The 15,457-nt window shown below is 36.7% G+C and overlaps 1 protein-coding gene across 5 annotated transcripts in view; it reads right to left on the minus strand.

The window, feature by feature from the left end:
• The window catches only part of FOCAD (focadhesin), a 329,244-nt gene that overhangs the window by 35,832 nt on the left and 277,955 nt on the right, over positions 1 to 15,457 (minus strand). For all 5 annotated transcript variants that reach the window (XM_053571667.1, XM_053571636.1, XM_053571657.1 and 2 more), the window contains 5 exons: positions 14,843 to 14,965; positions 14,016 to 14,093; positions 13,325 to 13,396; positions 11,700 to 11,802; positions 9,752 to 9,832 (listed from right to left, as the gene is read on the minus strand). In XM_053571667.1, coding sequence (XP_053427642.1) covers positions 9,752 to 9,832; positions 11,700 to 11,802; positions 13,325 to 13,396; positions 14,016 to 14,093; positions 14,843 to 14,965 — 457 coding nt within the window. The remainder of the gene's footprint in view (positions 1 to 9,751; positions 9,833 to 11,699; positions 11,803 to 13,324; positions 13,397 to 14,015; positions 14,094 to 14,842; positions 14,966 to 15,457) is intronic.

Genomic DNA, 15,457 nt, shown 5'->3' on the forward strand with positions numbered 1-15,457 from the left:
TCTGGTAACATGAATAACCAGAATAGATCAACTCCCCCAAGGAAAGATATGGCAGATGTAACTGAAGATCCTATTCATAAACAACTGGCTGAGATGTCAGACATTGAATTCAGAATTTGGATTGCAAACAGGATTAACAGAATGGAGGAAAATTTGGAATTAGAAATTTGAGGAGCAATTCAAAAGTCGGAATTAGAAATTCGAGGAGAAATTCAAAAGTTGTCTCAAGAATTTAACGAATTTAAAGACAAAACCACCAAAGATTTTGATGCATTGAAGCAAGAATTTGCAGCCCTCAAACATCTGAAAAATACAGTACAATCCCTCAGTAACAGAGTGGAGCAAGGAGAAGAAAGGATTTCGGACATTGAAGACAAAGCTTTTGAACACTCCCAAACTATCAAAGAGGAAGAGAAATGGAGAGCAAAAATGGATCATTCTCTCAAGAGAGCTCTGGGATAATTTGAAGAAGGCTAATATCCGCCTCATTGGAATCCCTGAAACTGATGACGTGGCCTCACAAGGCACAGAGACCCTTCTCTAAGAAATTATGAAAGAGAATTTTCCAGACATGCCAAGAGATTCTGAAATTCAGATAGCAGACAGTTTCAGAACCCCAGCACAACTCAATCCCAATAAGACATCCCCCAGGCATATCATAATTAACTTCACTAAAGTTAATATGAAAGAGAAAATTCTGAAAGCAGCCAGACAGAAGAAATCCATTTCCTACAAAGGGAAGAATATTAGAATGACTGCAGATTTCTCTGCTGAAACTTTTCAAGCCAGAAGAGGGTGGTCAGTGACTTTTAATCTTCTACAGCAAAATAACTTCCAACCCCAGATCCTGTATCCAGCTAAACTGAGTTTCATTTATGATGGAGAAATTAAATACTTTAATGACATTCGTATGTTGAAGAAATTTGCCATAACCAAACCAGCTCTTCAGGATATTCTCAGACCTATCCTCCATAACGACCAGCCCAATCCTCTACCACAAAAGTAAACTCACTCAGAAACTTTTGATCAAACTCCAACTGCCATAGTGGTGAAAGGATAAAAAATGTCCAAATGTCCAATGTCCAAATGTTTCAAAAAACACCCAAAATTTTACCAGACTTATCAATATTCTCCATTAATGTGAACGACTTGAACTGTCCTCTAAAGAGGCACAGGTTAGCTGACTGGATACAAAAACTCAGGCCAGATATTTGCTGCATACAAGAGTCACATCTTACCTTAAAAGATAAAGGATGAAAGGATGGTCATCCATACTTCAGGCAAATGGTAATCAGAGAAAAGCAGGTGTTGCAATTCTATTTGCAGACACAATAGGCTTTAAAACAACAAAAGTAAGGAAGGATAAGAATGGTCACTTCATATTTGTTAAGGGTAATACTCAATATGATGAGATTTCAATTATTAACATTTATGCACCCAACCAGAATGCGCCTCAAGTTATAAGAGAAACTCTAACAGACATGAGCAACTTGAATTCCTCCAGCTCCATAATAGTCAGAGATCTCAACACTCCTTTCACAATGTTGGATAGAACCTCCAATAAGAAGCTGAGCAAAGAAATTTTAGATTTAAACCTAACCATCCAATATTTGGATTTAGCAGACATCTACAGAACATTTCATCCCAACAAAACTGAATACACATACTTCTCATCAGCCCACGGAACATAGTCCAAAATCGATCACATCTTAGGTCACAAGTCTAACCTCAGTAAATTTAAAGGAATAGAAATTATTCCTTACATCCTCTCAGACCACCATGGAATAAAAGTTGAACTCAGTAATAGCAGGAATCTGCATACTCACACAAAAACATGGAAGTTAAATAACCTTATGCTGAATGATAGCTGGGTCACAGATGACATCAAGAAGGAAAATGCCAAATTTTTAGAACAAAATGACAATAAAGACGTTAAATAATGTCAATAAATTATCAGAACCTCTGGGATACCATAAAGGCAGTCCTGAGAGGGAAATTTATAGCACTGCAAGCCTTCTTCAAGAAAACGGAAAGAGAGGAAGTTAACAACTTAATGGGACATCTGAAGCAACTGGAAAAGGAAGAACATTCCAACCCCAAACCCAGTAGAAGAAAAGAAATAACCAAAATTACTGCAGAATTAAATGAAATTGAAAACAAAAGAATTATATAACATATCAATAAATCAAAAAGTAGGTTTTTTGAAAAGGTCAATAAAATAGATAAACCTTTGGCTAACCTAACCAGGAAAAAAAGAGTAAAATCACTAATCTCATCAATCAGAAACAACAAAGACTAAATAACAACAGACTCCTCAGAAATTCAAAAAATCCTTAATGAATATTACAAGAAACTTTATTCTCAGAAATACAAAAATCTGAAGGAAATTGACCAATACTTGGAAGCACGTCACCTTCCAAGACTTAGCCAGAATCAAGTGGAAATGTTGAACAGGCCAATATCAAGTTCTGAAATAGCATCAACCATACAAAATCTCCCTAAAAAGAAAAGCCCGGGACCAGATGGCTTCATGTCAGAATTCTACCAAACCTTTAAAAAGGAACTGGTACCTATATTACTCTACCTGTTCCAAAATGTAGAAAAAGAAGGAAGACTACCCAACATGTTCTATGAAGCAAACATCACCCTGATCCCCAAACCAGGAAAAGACCCAACAAGAAAAGAAAATTATAGACCAATATCACTAATGAATATAGATGCAAAAATATTCAACAAGATCCTAACAAACAGAATCCAGCAACACATGAAACAAATTATACATCATGACTAAGTTGTTTTTATCTCAGGGTCTCAAGGCTGGTTCAATATCTGTAAATCTATAACAAATAAACAAATTAAAAAACACAGACCATATGATTCTCTCAATTGATGCAGAAAAAGCTTTTGATAATGTCCAGCATCACTTCATGATCACAACACTTAAGAAAATTGGTATAGAAAGGACATTTCTTAAACTGATAGAGGCTATCTACAGCAAACCCACAGCCAATATCGTATTGAATGGAGTTAAATTGAAATCGTTTCCACTCAGATCAGGAACCAGACAAGGCTGCCCATTGTCTCCACTGCTCTGTTTTAGCCACCGCAATTAGGGAACAAAAGGCGATCAAGGGTATCCATATAGGGTTAGAAGACATCAAACTTTTGCTCTTCGCAGATGATATGATTGTATATCTGGAAAATGCCAGGGGTTCTACTACAAAACTTTTGCAAGTGATCAAGGAATACAGCAGCGTCTCAGGTTACAAAATCAACATTCATAAATCGGTAACCTTTATATATACCAACAATAGTCAAGCTGAAAAAACAGTTAAGGACTCTATTCCTTTCACAGTAATGCCAATGAAGATGAAATATTTGGGAGTTTATCTAACAAAGATCTCTATAAAGAGAACTATGAAACTCTAAGAAAAGAAATAGCTGAAAATGTTAACAAGTGGAAAAACATATCATGCTCATGGCTGGGAAGAATCAACATTGTTAAAATGTCCATACTACCCAAAGCAATATACAATTTTTTTTTCCTCCTTTTTTTAGCAATATACAATTTTAATGCAATCCCTATTAAAGCCCCACTGTCATACTTTAAAGATCTTAAAAAATAATACTTCGTTTTATATGGCATCAGAAAAAACCTCGAATAGCCAAGACATTACTCAGAAATAAAAACAAAGCAAAAACAAACAAAAACAAAGGAAGAATCTTTAAAAAGAAATATGACCATTTTGTAGATGTTTTATTCTTAAGGCAACAAGCTCCCCTTTAACATACCAACAGAAATTTCACCATTACTGCACTTTGCTCTACAATTTATATGCTTCTATAGTCACCAGAATTGAGCTGATACACAAATGACAGTCAGAAACAAGGAAAATTTGTAAAATGGGGAATGGGGTTGAAAATCACATGAGTGCTATAGCACAATAAATTTGTCACACTTGAAAGGGTCGAGACTCAGTACTGGTAGTATAATTAGAATCACACAAAATTTTCCACTACATTCGTGGGGAACTTATTCTGATGGTAACTGGAATAAGAGGAACTATGGTAAATATCAGAAATGGAGAAAATACTTAATAATTCTATGTATCTTCAGGGAGATATGGGAAGAAAGACAGGGAGTCCCAAAGCTCAAGGAGAACAGAGTGACTGGTTCCTTCCTCAGATATCTTTAGCATTGGACAAAAGAATCCAAATCTAAACAACAGGAATGATAAGTTCCTTTATTACAGTGCTTTGTCTTTTACACAAGTATCTTAGGTAAGAAAAAATAATGGTATGTTTTATGAACAATGAATTTGGAACTGAGAAGGCCAATGGTACATGTTAAAAAGATCCAGATGTTTTAAAATCTGGAAACGAAGTTGCTCTAAATCTCTCATCTAGTTGATGGCCTCTAAGAACCATGGTATAAATGGCTTATCCCAACATAATACTTCATGTCGAACCTAATACTAATCACACATACTTTAGCTACATAGATGATTGGATCTCAATACCACAATGCATATGACTCACCCCCACAGTAAAAGCCTGACAACCAGTAGGCTAACTAACAGCTGGTGTGTGTTCTCCATCACCAGCATGTTCCTTGTGTGGTATGAACATTTCTTTACTTCCTCCATCTAGAGTGTTGCTTCAAGGGAACTTTGCTTAGAATTATTCAGCATATAAACACACAAAAATGTGTGGCTCACACCTATAATCCTAGCACTCTGGGTGGCCATGGCTGGTGAATTGTTTGAGCTCAGGAGCTGGAGACCAGCCCCAGCAAGAGCAATTTCCCATCTCTACTAAAAATAGAAAAAACTGGCCCAGTGTCATGGCATGCACCTACAGTCCCAGCTCGGGAGTCTCACTTGGGAGGGTGAGGCAAGAGGATCTCTTAAGCCTACGAGTTTGAAGTTGCTGTGAGCTATGATGCCACAGCACTTTTTCCAGGGCACTGGAGTGAGACTTTATTCCAAAAATTTCAAGAAAAAAAAAAAAAAAAAGAATTATTATGTGCCAGTCTGTTCTAAACATTTAGGACAAAACACAGATAGATGTTCTCTCCACCCACTGAGGAAGGGCAGACTTTAAACAAAGAACTACAAATAATTAGAGAACTATAAATAATTACACATGTATTAAGTACCATAAAAATATAAGAAAGTATTACATGAAAAATCTAACCTAATCTGAGAATATTGGGGAAACCCCTGTCTTTCCCCACCAAGGAAAGGATGTTTAAATCAAAATGAAAAAGGTGAGTAGGATCTTTCTAGACAAAGTCCAGAGAAAACACAGCCAGAAACAATTACTACATGGCCTATTTGTGGGAACTGAGAAATGCTTAGCCCCATGCCAGAAACTATAATTGTAACAGTTGTTGAAAACTATTGATGACTCTCATACATCAGTCAGACACTGAAATTTGGTAGGGCATTCTATCTTAAGACCAAATAATTCATCAATATTCAGAGTCATCAAAAAAAAAAACTATCCCAAGGGTCCCTTAGGACCAGCAAGGCCACCAAGTAGAGTGGCAGCCAGTGGACAAGAAGACCTGAGTGAGGAAGGCAGCTTAGTAGGGGTACAGTCCCATGGAAACAGGAGATTGTTTACATGAAGGAGGATTGAACACATGAAAAACATATTGAAGATAATGAGAGCCAACTTTCTCACTATCAAAGAACGGAGTTACAAATATGAAAAGAGAGAAAGTAGAATGAACTCTGTGGTATTAAATTGGAATTGGAGGTATTGGTGTGAACTCATTGTTTTCATTATATATCAAGCTTACATACAGAAATAAATATGAACATTAAAGAGTGGGGAAAGAGGAAGGTAGAGAGAGGGGGAAAGAGAGAAGGGGGAGGGTGGGAGGAGGGAAAGAGAGAGGGATAGAAGGGGGGAGGTAGAGGGAGAGAATATTTCATAGGTCTGTCCACTGAAAGGGCTTGGGAGCAATGATTATACCAGCAGCAGTGAGACTAGATCCTTGCTTCTAAATACCATTCTCCACCAAAAGGAACCTGGGATAGCTGGCTATTATAGTACTGAGATCAGTCAGTACAAGATAAGCCCAGAATATCTTCTTGTGCCACGAAGTAAGGAAATACTCAAAGAATGATGGGGTCATGTCAAAAGGATACAAGAGCCAACTTGAAGAAGCTTTTACTTGTCAAATACAGGACAATTTGAAGATTAAAATAATAAATAACTGAACAATAATCAAATAAAATAAGAATTTAGGCATCTGCGCTGATCTAAAGAGGGAAAGAAAGATATGAGGAGAGGAAGCAGTTCTTCCTGACAGGAAAATGCCTACCAAAACCCATAGAAGCAATCATGGACTTTTAAAAATTACCTTTGGCAGCCATAAGAACAGTAATTAATTCACGCAAGAAACGTTAATGGATGCTGAAAATAGCGGGGGAACATAGGATATTCATAAAGTCTCAAAATATGTCCACACAAAGTATTTACTGATAATAAACTTCATAGTGGAAAAACCTGGAAGATATCACCTTACCCAAGAGATGGAAGTAAACCTGACCAGGAGGGAAACAGATGTCATGTCCACCAGAGGGATGCAGCGAGCAGAGCATGGCTCTACTGTATTACACTCCTGCCAAAAATGAGTGACCTGACTCCTATGGAAAAGATCAGGCAAACCCAAACTGAAGAATGTTCTATAAATTACATGCTTTTAATTTATTTCTTTTTTTGTGACAGAGTCTGGCTCTGTTGCCACCAGGTAGAGTGCGGTGACATCATCATAGTTCACTGCAACCTCAAAGTTGTGGGCTCAAGTGATCCTCCTGCCTCAACCTCCTGAGTAGCTGGGACTACACGTGCACACCACCATGCCCTTCTAATTTTTTATTTTATTTTATATAGACAGAGTCTCAGCTGAGTTGCTCAGGCTGGTGTCAAACTCCTGGCCTTAAGTGATCCTTCCACCTTGGCATCTCGGAGTGTTATGGTTATAGGTGTGAGCCAACTGTGCCCAGCCCAGCTCCTAATCTTAAAAGTTGTTAAAGTCATAAAAGTCAGACAAGGATTGAGGATTGTTCTAGATTAAAGACTAAAAAGACATAACAATTAAATTCTGAGCAACATTTTGGATTAGATTCTTTTTCTATTAAAGACATCATTGAAATAGATAATGATGATGACAAAAGATTAACGAATAATATATCTCTAATATATTAGAATAATTAAAGAATAATCTATCTCTGATAGAAAAATGCTGGGGCTATCAGAGAAAGAAGGAAAATGTCAAATGGTGTTGCTAAAAAAAAAAAAAAAAGACAACAACAACAATTACATTCAAAACCATGAATTATTTAAAAGAATTTCATCTAGTTGATATGGTTTCGAATGTAGGCCTGCTTAAAGGAAGGGATGCTATGAAAACCAGGATGCTCTGTGACATCAGTATTAAAGCAAGTATCCAAAGTGAGAAAGCCCTCGACATTAGAAAACAGATTAATATATTCACTACCTCAAATGCGATTGGCTAAAGTAGGGAGCACAATGCCAGACCTAAATGTATAAGTGTGGAACAGGGATAACGCATTGTAGATTTTTACTCTCATGAGTTACTGAAGTTGAAAATAGCACACACAGGCAATGAAGCCATGTTATCCCTAAAGACTTCTGTCTTCTGCCTACGCCCAGCATGATTTTTATTCTCTAAAACCATTTCTTCCTCAAAAGAGTTCATCAAAGTTGTCATCCTCCTATCCACTGGGCTCTGGTGAGTGACATCTAGACATTTAAACTCAAAAGCTGCTTCAGAAGGGAGTTATTAAAATTCAAATGAGCGGGGCATATTGAAGAAGAAAACACTAGTTTGCATGCACACCTCCGCATTTGGCTATCCCATTTAGCCCCATAGAGCATGGTCTGGTTTTGTTTTTGTAAATGGGCTTTGGAGGCAGAGGTCAGCCTCCCATGGCCCACACTCCTCTGGGGTCATTATTAGTAATGTGTAAGGCTGAATAGACTTTCCTCTGAATCTAGTCAGCAAATCTCACAAGAAGGCAGCTCTCTCCCACAACCTGAAAATGCCAAAAATTTGATTAATAATATGGCATTTTTTAATACTTCATTTATCTGTTTTAAAACAGCTTTCAGCAAGAATGCACAGAGAACACTGATTCCAGTTCCACCTGATATTTTAGTCATAGAGCAGAACATTTCCTGTTGTGCCATGATGGCATAATTATAAAAATGTTACATTCAACCAAAAATTTCCCATAAGATTCAGAGAAAATTTATTTCTGCCAAGAAATATAGATAACGTTTTATTCCCTAGCAAAGGAAAAGGGTCTACTTTTAATTTCACCTTAAGAGCTTTTACTTTATCTATCATGGAAATTTCTCAGGTTATCATTTGAAAATTTTATAAGATACCAATAAGCAATCTAACAAAACATATCAGTTATATACATAAGTATATTTATAAATCCTGGAGTTATTTTGATCATGAAAATTTTAGATGCTCACTTAGTAAGAATTCAATTTCTTACTAATGAAGACATCTCTATTACAATATTTATTTTAAGTATAATACTTAATTTAATAATATAAACAATGAAATGTGCATTATATGTAATATATATTTTATAATAAATACTTCATATATCACATACAACAATGACATAATCATATGTCAATTTTATTGAGGATAAGTAAAAGCAAATAACAGTAACTATAGACCTTAGGATAATAGAACAAATTCTAGAATCCCAGAAATTAAAGGTATTTATCTCCAGGCTATGAAAGTAGTTTCATAATCTAGAAGCTCCTGGGAGCTTTACTGTATGCAGTGGAAAATTGACAACATGAGCTTTAACTTCCCCTCCAAGGCAATATCTTATTCTTCCCTGACCTTCTTTAATCAAACTGCTTCCTCCAGATTTATTTTAGTTGTTTGTTTTAATTTATTGACATTTTTTTCTTTCTAAACTTGGGATAGTCTTGCTATAATGCAGGTACCGGTTTTGCCCAGACTGAGCTAATCAGCCAGAGAAGAATACACATCAGTGACAGAGTACCATAGCCACGAAGCTCAGTCTTAAACCATGACATGTTCAGTTTTAATTTTTTCCTCACAGCTCTGGAAAGTATACACTTTCCAGACGATTAAAGATGATTTGATTGTGATTAAAGACAATTTACTCAATAACTTCCACGGCATTGTTTTGGCTCCAGTTGAAAACAAAATGCACTCAGTCTCTGTCTTCAAATTGCTCAGGCTCTAGTATAGGTGGCCACAACACAGAATCACAAAGGGACAAATGTATGCAGACAAAAAGAACACAAACTAAAAACAGGAATCAGAGCCAGTGATTTCAACAACACAGAGAAGACCCAGGACAGGTCCTGGGATACAAACTGCAACCAGATGTGTTTAATCTTTTCAGATCGTTCTCACTTGACAACAGGAAAAGTAATGTGCACTTAATCTTCCACTTAGTCATTTCAAAAGTGTAAGTTTTGCAGAGCCACCCAAGATCAGAGATAGTAATTCTAAGACACTACACAATGTGTATGTTTACGTACCAATTGTTGTAGTTAGCCTCCTGGTCATCTCTACTACAAAGGTGGTTTAGCAGAAGAAAACATTCACCCCTTCTGACTGGGACTGTTAGGGTCTACAAAGACATGCTTAGGGCACATAAATTAACTTGACATTTAGAAAGAATGATAAAATTCAAGAAATATGCTCACTTGCCTTTTTTTCCTCCTGTAATGAAGAAGCCAATGGCTGCTCCAATAAAACTGCTTTCAGGCAAATAGCTATAGTCAGTAGGAACTGTGGAGACAGAAAATGATCAAATTAACTGGTGAACTTGGCAGGACTAATGAAGGAAAGATAATGATCTCATGCTGCCATATCAACCTCGAGACAAAGCGGAGATGTTTATGCCATTAATCTCAGCACAATACTCTGGCTGCAACTAATTCTATTAGATTAAGTGACTGGCCTTGAAGTAATCACTTAAGCTACGCAAGCGAATCTAAAACAGTGACAAACTTAGTAGTAGACTGGAAAAAATCACAGATGAATACTTGACTGAAGTGGGTAAAAATCCTTTCCACATTGTCACATCAATGAGCCCCAATCTAGTGACCTCCTCAAGATTAGCAAGGAGTCTTCTGGGCTTTTAGGCTAAGACCACTGTTGGTAGGTGCCACTTCAGGACATAACGAATCAGATATATGAACCATGGAAATTGAACAACCAGTATTAATAGCACCAGTCTCTTACCTAAGGCAGAGACCTCTAAGTGACCAACATGTACAAATATCCTGATGTGGTTGCTGACCTGGAACAAAGAAGCAATGACATTTGTGCTAGTTGAGTTTTAAAAGTCTCCTAAATCCTTTTCCTCCCAGTCTTCCATAATCATTTCATGAGATGTTTTTTACTGCAATAAATTGCTCAGTTGGAAAATTCCATCAGGAATAAGTAGCTGTACTTTTCCAGACATACAGTCATTTTTTTCAGAAGAACCTGGGTATAAGATGATTCACTGCCACCTTATTTGACTATATGTGGGCCAGACCAAGTACCCCATAATATAGCAATTAAAAGACAAGGTGTAAAAGTAAAATCCTGACATTAATATGCTATGTTACCAGAACACTATGAGAACCCTGCCCTTCAAAACTAGTAGTAACCAAGGGTTTCTAGTATGACCAAGTTTTTATTTTTTTCCTATTTTAATGACAACTTCTAGCTGTATAAGTTCATCATGTTGGGAAGGCTGTGAACCAAGGTCTTATTTCCATAGCTACAGAGTGATTAAAAGAGGACGGCAATTGCAAGGGCAACAGTAATTACAGTGGCCCACAGCCATGGTAATGCTATCGGTAGACTAGTTGTCAATGGGCAAGTGAAACTAGGTTTTAATCAGGAACCACTGGTTCCTAAACCTCTCTAGTCAGAGTCCAAGATAGCCAATGAGTCAAAATTCTAAAAGGAGCAAGGAGCAGATATTAACAATGATGATATCACCAGAAAAATTTCAAACAAAAATGTAAATTAAACATGCATTGATTGCAAATCTTTTTTATTGCTTTTATCAAAAGGTCAAAAATAGAAAAAGCCTTGTTATATTAAGATCTAGGGTTTCAATTCTAAGCCCAAGAAGGTGTGTATCTTTAAATGTATTTACCCTATTATTGTGTCAAAATCAAGGCCAGAAAAACTCCAGCCATACATGAAGGGACTTTTAATGAAACATGAATACCATACAAACTAACATTATAATATAGTAGTCTAGTACAGTAAGAATATATCTATTCCAAGCTTCAAGAACCTGCTTCCTAGTTTTTACATTTGTTACTAACTCTGTATGTAAGTCATGTCATCCTTTTAAGCCTTGGGTTCTGTAATTATAAAATATGAGGGTTGGATGGAATGTCTAAACTGTTCTCCAAGGGAGACAGAGGAGAGGAGTGAAAAGAGCACGAGTTTTAGAGGCCAACAGATTTGAGTTCAAACCACATGTCCACCACTTATGCCACATGACCCTGGGTAATTCAGGAAGCCCCTGTCTGATATAAAATAGAAATAGTAATACCCACCACTTAGGGTTGTTGCTTTTAATAAAGTACAGAGCTCTGGGTCAACAATCCCTCCTTCCATTTCCAGTATTTTAGAACTTTAAACTTACCAGAGGTTCTACTTTGACTTAAGGACAGAGTAGACAGATGAAGATGTCCAAGAAGCCAGATTGCATTTGACTGAAGACCAATCACCCCGGAGACACTGATGGCCTATAGGTAAAAAGGTTACAGTTCAGTGATGGTATAAGCCCCAAGTTCTGTTCAATAAAAAGGCCACTTACACAAAGTCACTAATCTTTTATGCAGTGGTAGTTTCCCTGGTAATGAGAAGTTCTATGACAGGATGCAGTATCAGATGTGTAGTACATCATACCTGGGAGGTACTCAGCAAATGTTTGTGGACTGAGTGAGTGAATGAATGAGTCAGTCATGGCAGAAGGTCCTATTGGTTTTATCAGGTTTCACTAAGTCAGATCGGTTTCAAAGAAATTTTTTAAAAAATGGTTTAAAAAAACTCCAAAAAGTGAAAAAGAGGTGATAGTTCCTTAAGACAAAAATACCTCTAAGAATAGGAGATATTTTGTTCTTTTCTGTAAATAACGCTCTATCACTGCTTTAGCATTCATAATAAGCATTTCTTGAATAATGGTTTTCATTTATAGATTTTTCTCCCAAGTTATGGCACCTTAACTTTCAGCAGAATTCCTTTTTTGAACACATTCATATTCATTATATGCAAAAGAGAGCTTCTCCTGTTTAGAGATTTATATTTGCTTTTAAAAGCCTGAAGTACTAAAACTCCTTTATGTGGTAGGTATTATAATCAGCTGCATTTTACAAGAATGAAAACAAGTATGCTAAGTGGAAAGAATAAGATGTAAAATTCTATATACAGTAAGAATACCAACTATGCAAACAAAACAAAAACACTTGAGAAGGAGTACAACCAAATATTTGAGCAGTTGCTTCGGGTGTGGAGGGCCATCAGTGATATTTTTCCAGCTTCCTTCATTCTGTACTCTCAAATTTTATGCAATGAACATAACTATTTCTTTTTTTTATTAAATCATAGCTGTGTACATTAATGCAATTATGGGGTACGATGTGCTGGTTTTATATACAATTTGAAATACTTTCATCACACTGGTTAGCATGGCCTTCACCACATTTTCTTAGTTATTGGGTTAAGACGTTTATATTCTACACTTAGTAGATTTAACATGTACCCTTGTAAAATAACTATTTCTTTAAAATTAAAAATCTTACAACATTTCTTAGCAGATAAATATGTTTACTCTTTAACCAAGAATAAACAATAATTTACCCTAATATTCTGATTAGTGTATTTGAACCAATGCCTCTTGGTCATTCTATGTAGAGATCTGTCCTGCCCTTTAAGCACCTTCTGTTTTTTCTCGTCCTGAGGGCCTGACATTCCTGGCAGGGTCAAGCTTTAATTTTTAAGAAAAACCAATGCCAACTTAAGTTAACTTAGAAATGCCAGCTTTCTTTTTTGCCAGAGGCAGCATATATCTGTCGGTGAATATAGGACTTTACACCACTCTCAAATGGTTCCTGGACTCCACATGAATAACCAGATACTTTCTCATTTTCATAACCAGAGACTTTACCATTTTCTAGGTAAAACATTTTGTATCATGTAATAGAAAAAAAAAAAAAGTAAGAATAATATTTGTTTACCCACCCAAGGATGTTAAATTCATCTTCTCACCTGAGTTAAGGTTCTAATGACTTCATTAAGTCTGCCTTGGAAATGAGAGGTCTGGATGGCTTCTGACTTCAGCTGGAAGAATAAGGAGAAATAACCCCCCCCCCCAAAAAAAAAGGTAAATAATTATGTTCCCAGTACATGAGCGATCATCTTCAAAGCTATGGAATAATTTATCATCATGTCCTTGTATTTCACACATATAAGCTGTGATTCCTCAAGAACAGGTCCCATGCTTTGTCATTGATTTCCTAGCAGCTGTGGAGAGTGGCATGGAGCAGTCACTCAGTAAAGTTTTACTTTATAAACCTAGGAGCTCCTTTAGAATTACTTATAAACTTATACACATATACATCCATGGTGAAAACTTTTTGAAATAATATACTCTTAAACATTATAAAAACAAAATGGAGTTTATTTTGAATGGTTTTTGAAATTTTTTATCATTTGATCATCTATTCTGAGGCAGGGGAATTTATGGAAAGTACCTAAGTTGACCAGGTTTATTCCCTATAAACTAAATAAAACAAGGAATAAATCTCTGTAAAACAAATAATTCTTGATCCAGAGCAATTTTTCATATGGCAAGACATTGAAAAGCTCAGTATAACTATTACTATCGGGCACTCTCCTCCTGCTGTGGCCAGGTACACATTTAGATTTCTTCCGCTACATGGATAGTTCCTTTCTTTACCTGCATTACACCCGCTTCCGAGCCTACCAAGGCCACCATGCCATGAAGAGCTGCCAAACAAACCATTGTTGGAGTACCCTGGAGGCAAAGCATCAGAGTATGTCAGGAGGGAGTCAGGCATTGAGACTAAATTCTATACAACTTATGATAGAAAAGTAAATGGTCGAAATGGTACTAAATCTGTGGGGTCAACATAACTTGTATAATTGAACCCCAAATGGCAGTAGACCAAAATAAACTAACAGATTACAGTTTTTAAAACATGGGTGTCTTCTTATTGCTTTATTTATTTATTTATTTGAGACAGAGTCTCACTTTGTTGCCCTCGGTAGAGTGCTGCTCACTTTGTCACCTTTGGTAGAGTGCCGTGGCTTCACAGCTCCCAGCAACTCTTGGGCTTATGCGATTCTCTTGCCTCAGCCTCCCAAGTAGCTGGGACTACAGGCATCTGCCCCAGTGTCCAGCTATTTTTTTGTAGCAATTCTCATTGCTGTTTTTTAGCTGGCAGGGGGCAGGGTTCAAATCCGCCACCCTCAGTATATGGGGCCAGAGCCCTATCATCTGAGCCACAGGCGCCACCCCTGTTGCTTTAATTTTTCAGAAAACAATGTTGTTTTAACATTACAATTCTGACAAAATAGCCAGCTTAAAAAAAAGTTGTCCTGGTTGACAGGATGTATTATTCATAAGGGATTAAAAGCACATGTGTCTCTTTCATTTGAGGTTGCCTATTCTTTTACCATTAAGCTATATATATAAGCAGCTCCTATAAACGGTGCATCCGAGTGGTTCCCTTTCCTTTATGAAAATATAAAGGAGACCTCTACCTCTGCTAGAACAGTTCTGATCCAGGCGGGAAGCAGTTTGCTACCCAAGTCTTCAGCTTTCCCATGTCCACACACAGACAGACCATGAACTATGTTTCCTAATGCCAGAGCAAAACCTGAAGTCTGGGATAAATAAATAAGAACAGGTAGGGATAAAAAAGGAAAAGAAAAAAAAAGACACAGATTAGGAATATTTATACGTAGCAACATCAGCACTACTAGACCTCCTTTTCCTACTGACAAGTTCTATTTGCCATTTGAAAACCAGAAATTCATGGGATTTTTTTTTTAATATAGACTTTGGTTTTTCAACAGAAACTACAGTGTCTAAATGGTAAGGAATTCAGCTTCAGTGAGTAGTTTATTTTAGGAAAGTAACATAGCACTCCTGAGCAACTTAGCTCCAGCAATACAAATTCTCAGACGGGATTAGAGAGAAAATATCAATGCAGATCACACAGGGTCTAAACATCCCCTGATGACCATAGCATAAAAAAACTCGTACATTTTGATTTTGCAAAACTTATTCTGAATGTAAGTGAGCAGGGACCTATCCATAAAACAGACAACAATATTATAAGCTAAAACTAGTGAATCCTGCAATTAACCACAATG

The sequence above is a fragment of the Nycticebus coucang genome, chromosome 2 (assembly GCF_027406575.1).
Source record: "Nycticebus coucang isolate mNycCou1 chromosome 2, mNycCou1.pri, whole genome shotgun sequence".
Classification (NCBI taxonomy): domain Eukaryota; kingdom Metazoa; phylum Chordata; class Mammalia; order Primates; family Lorisidae; genus Nycticebus; species Nycticebus coucang.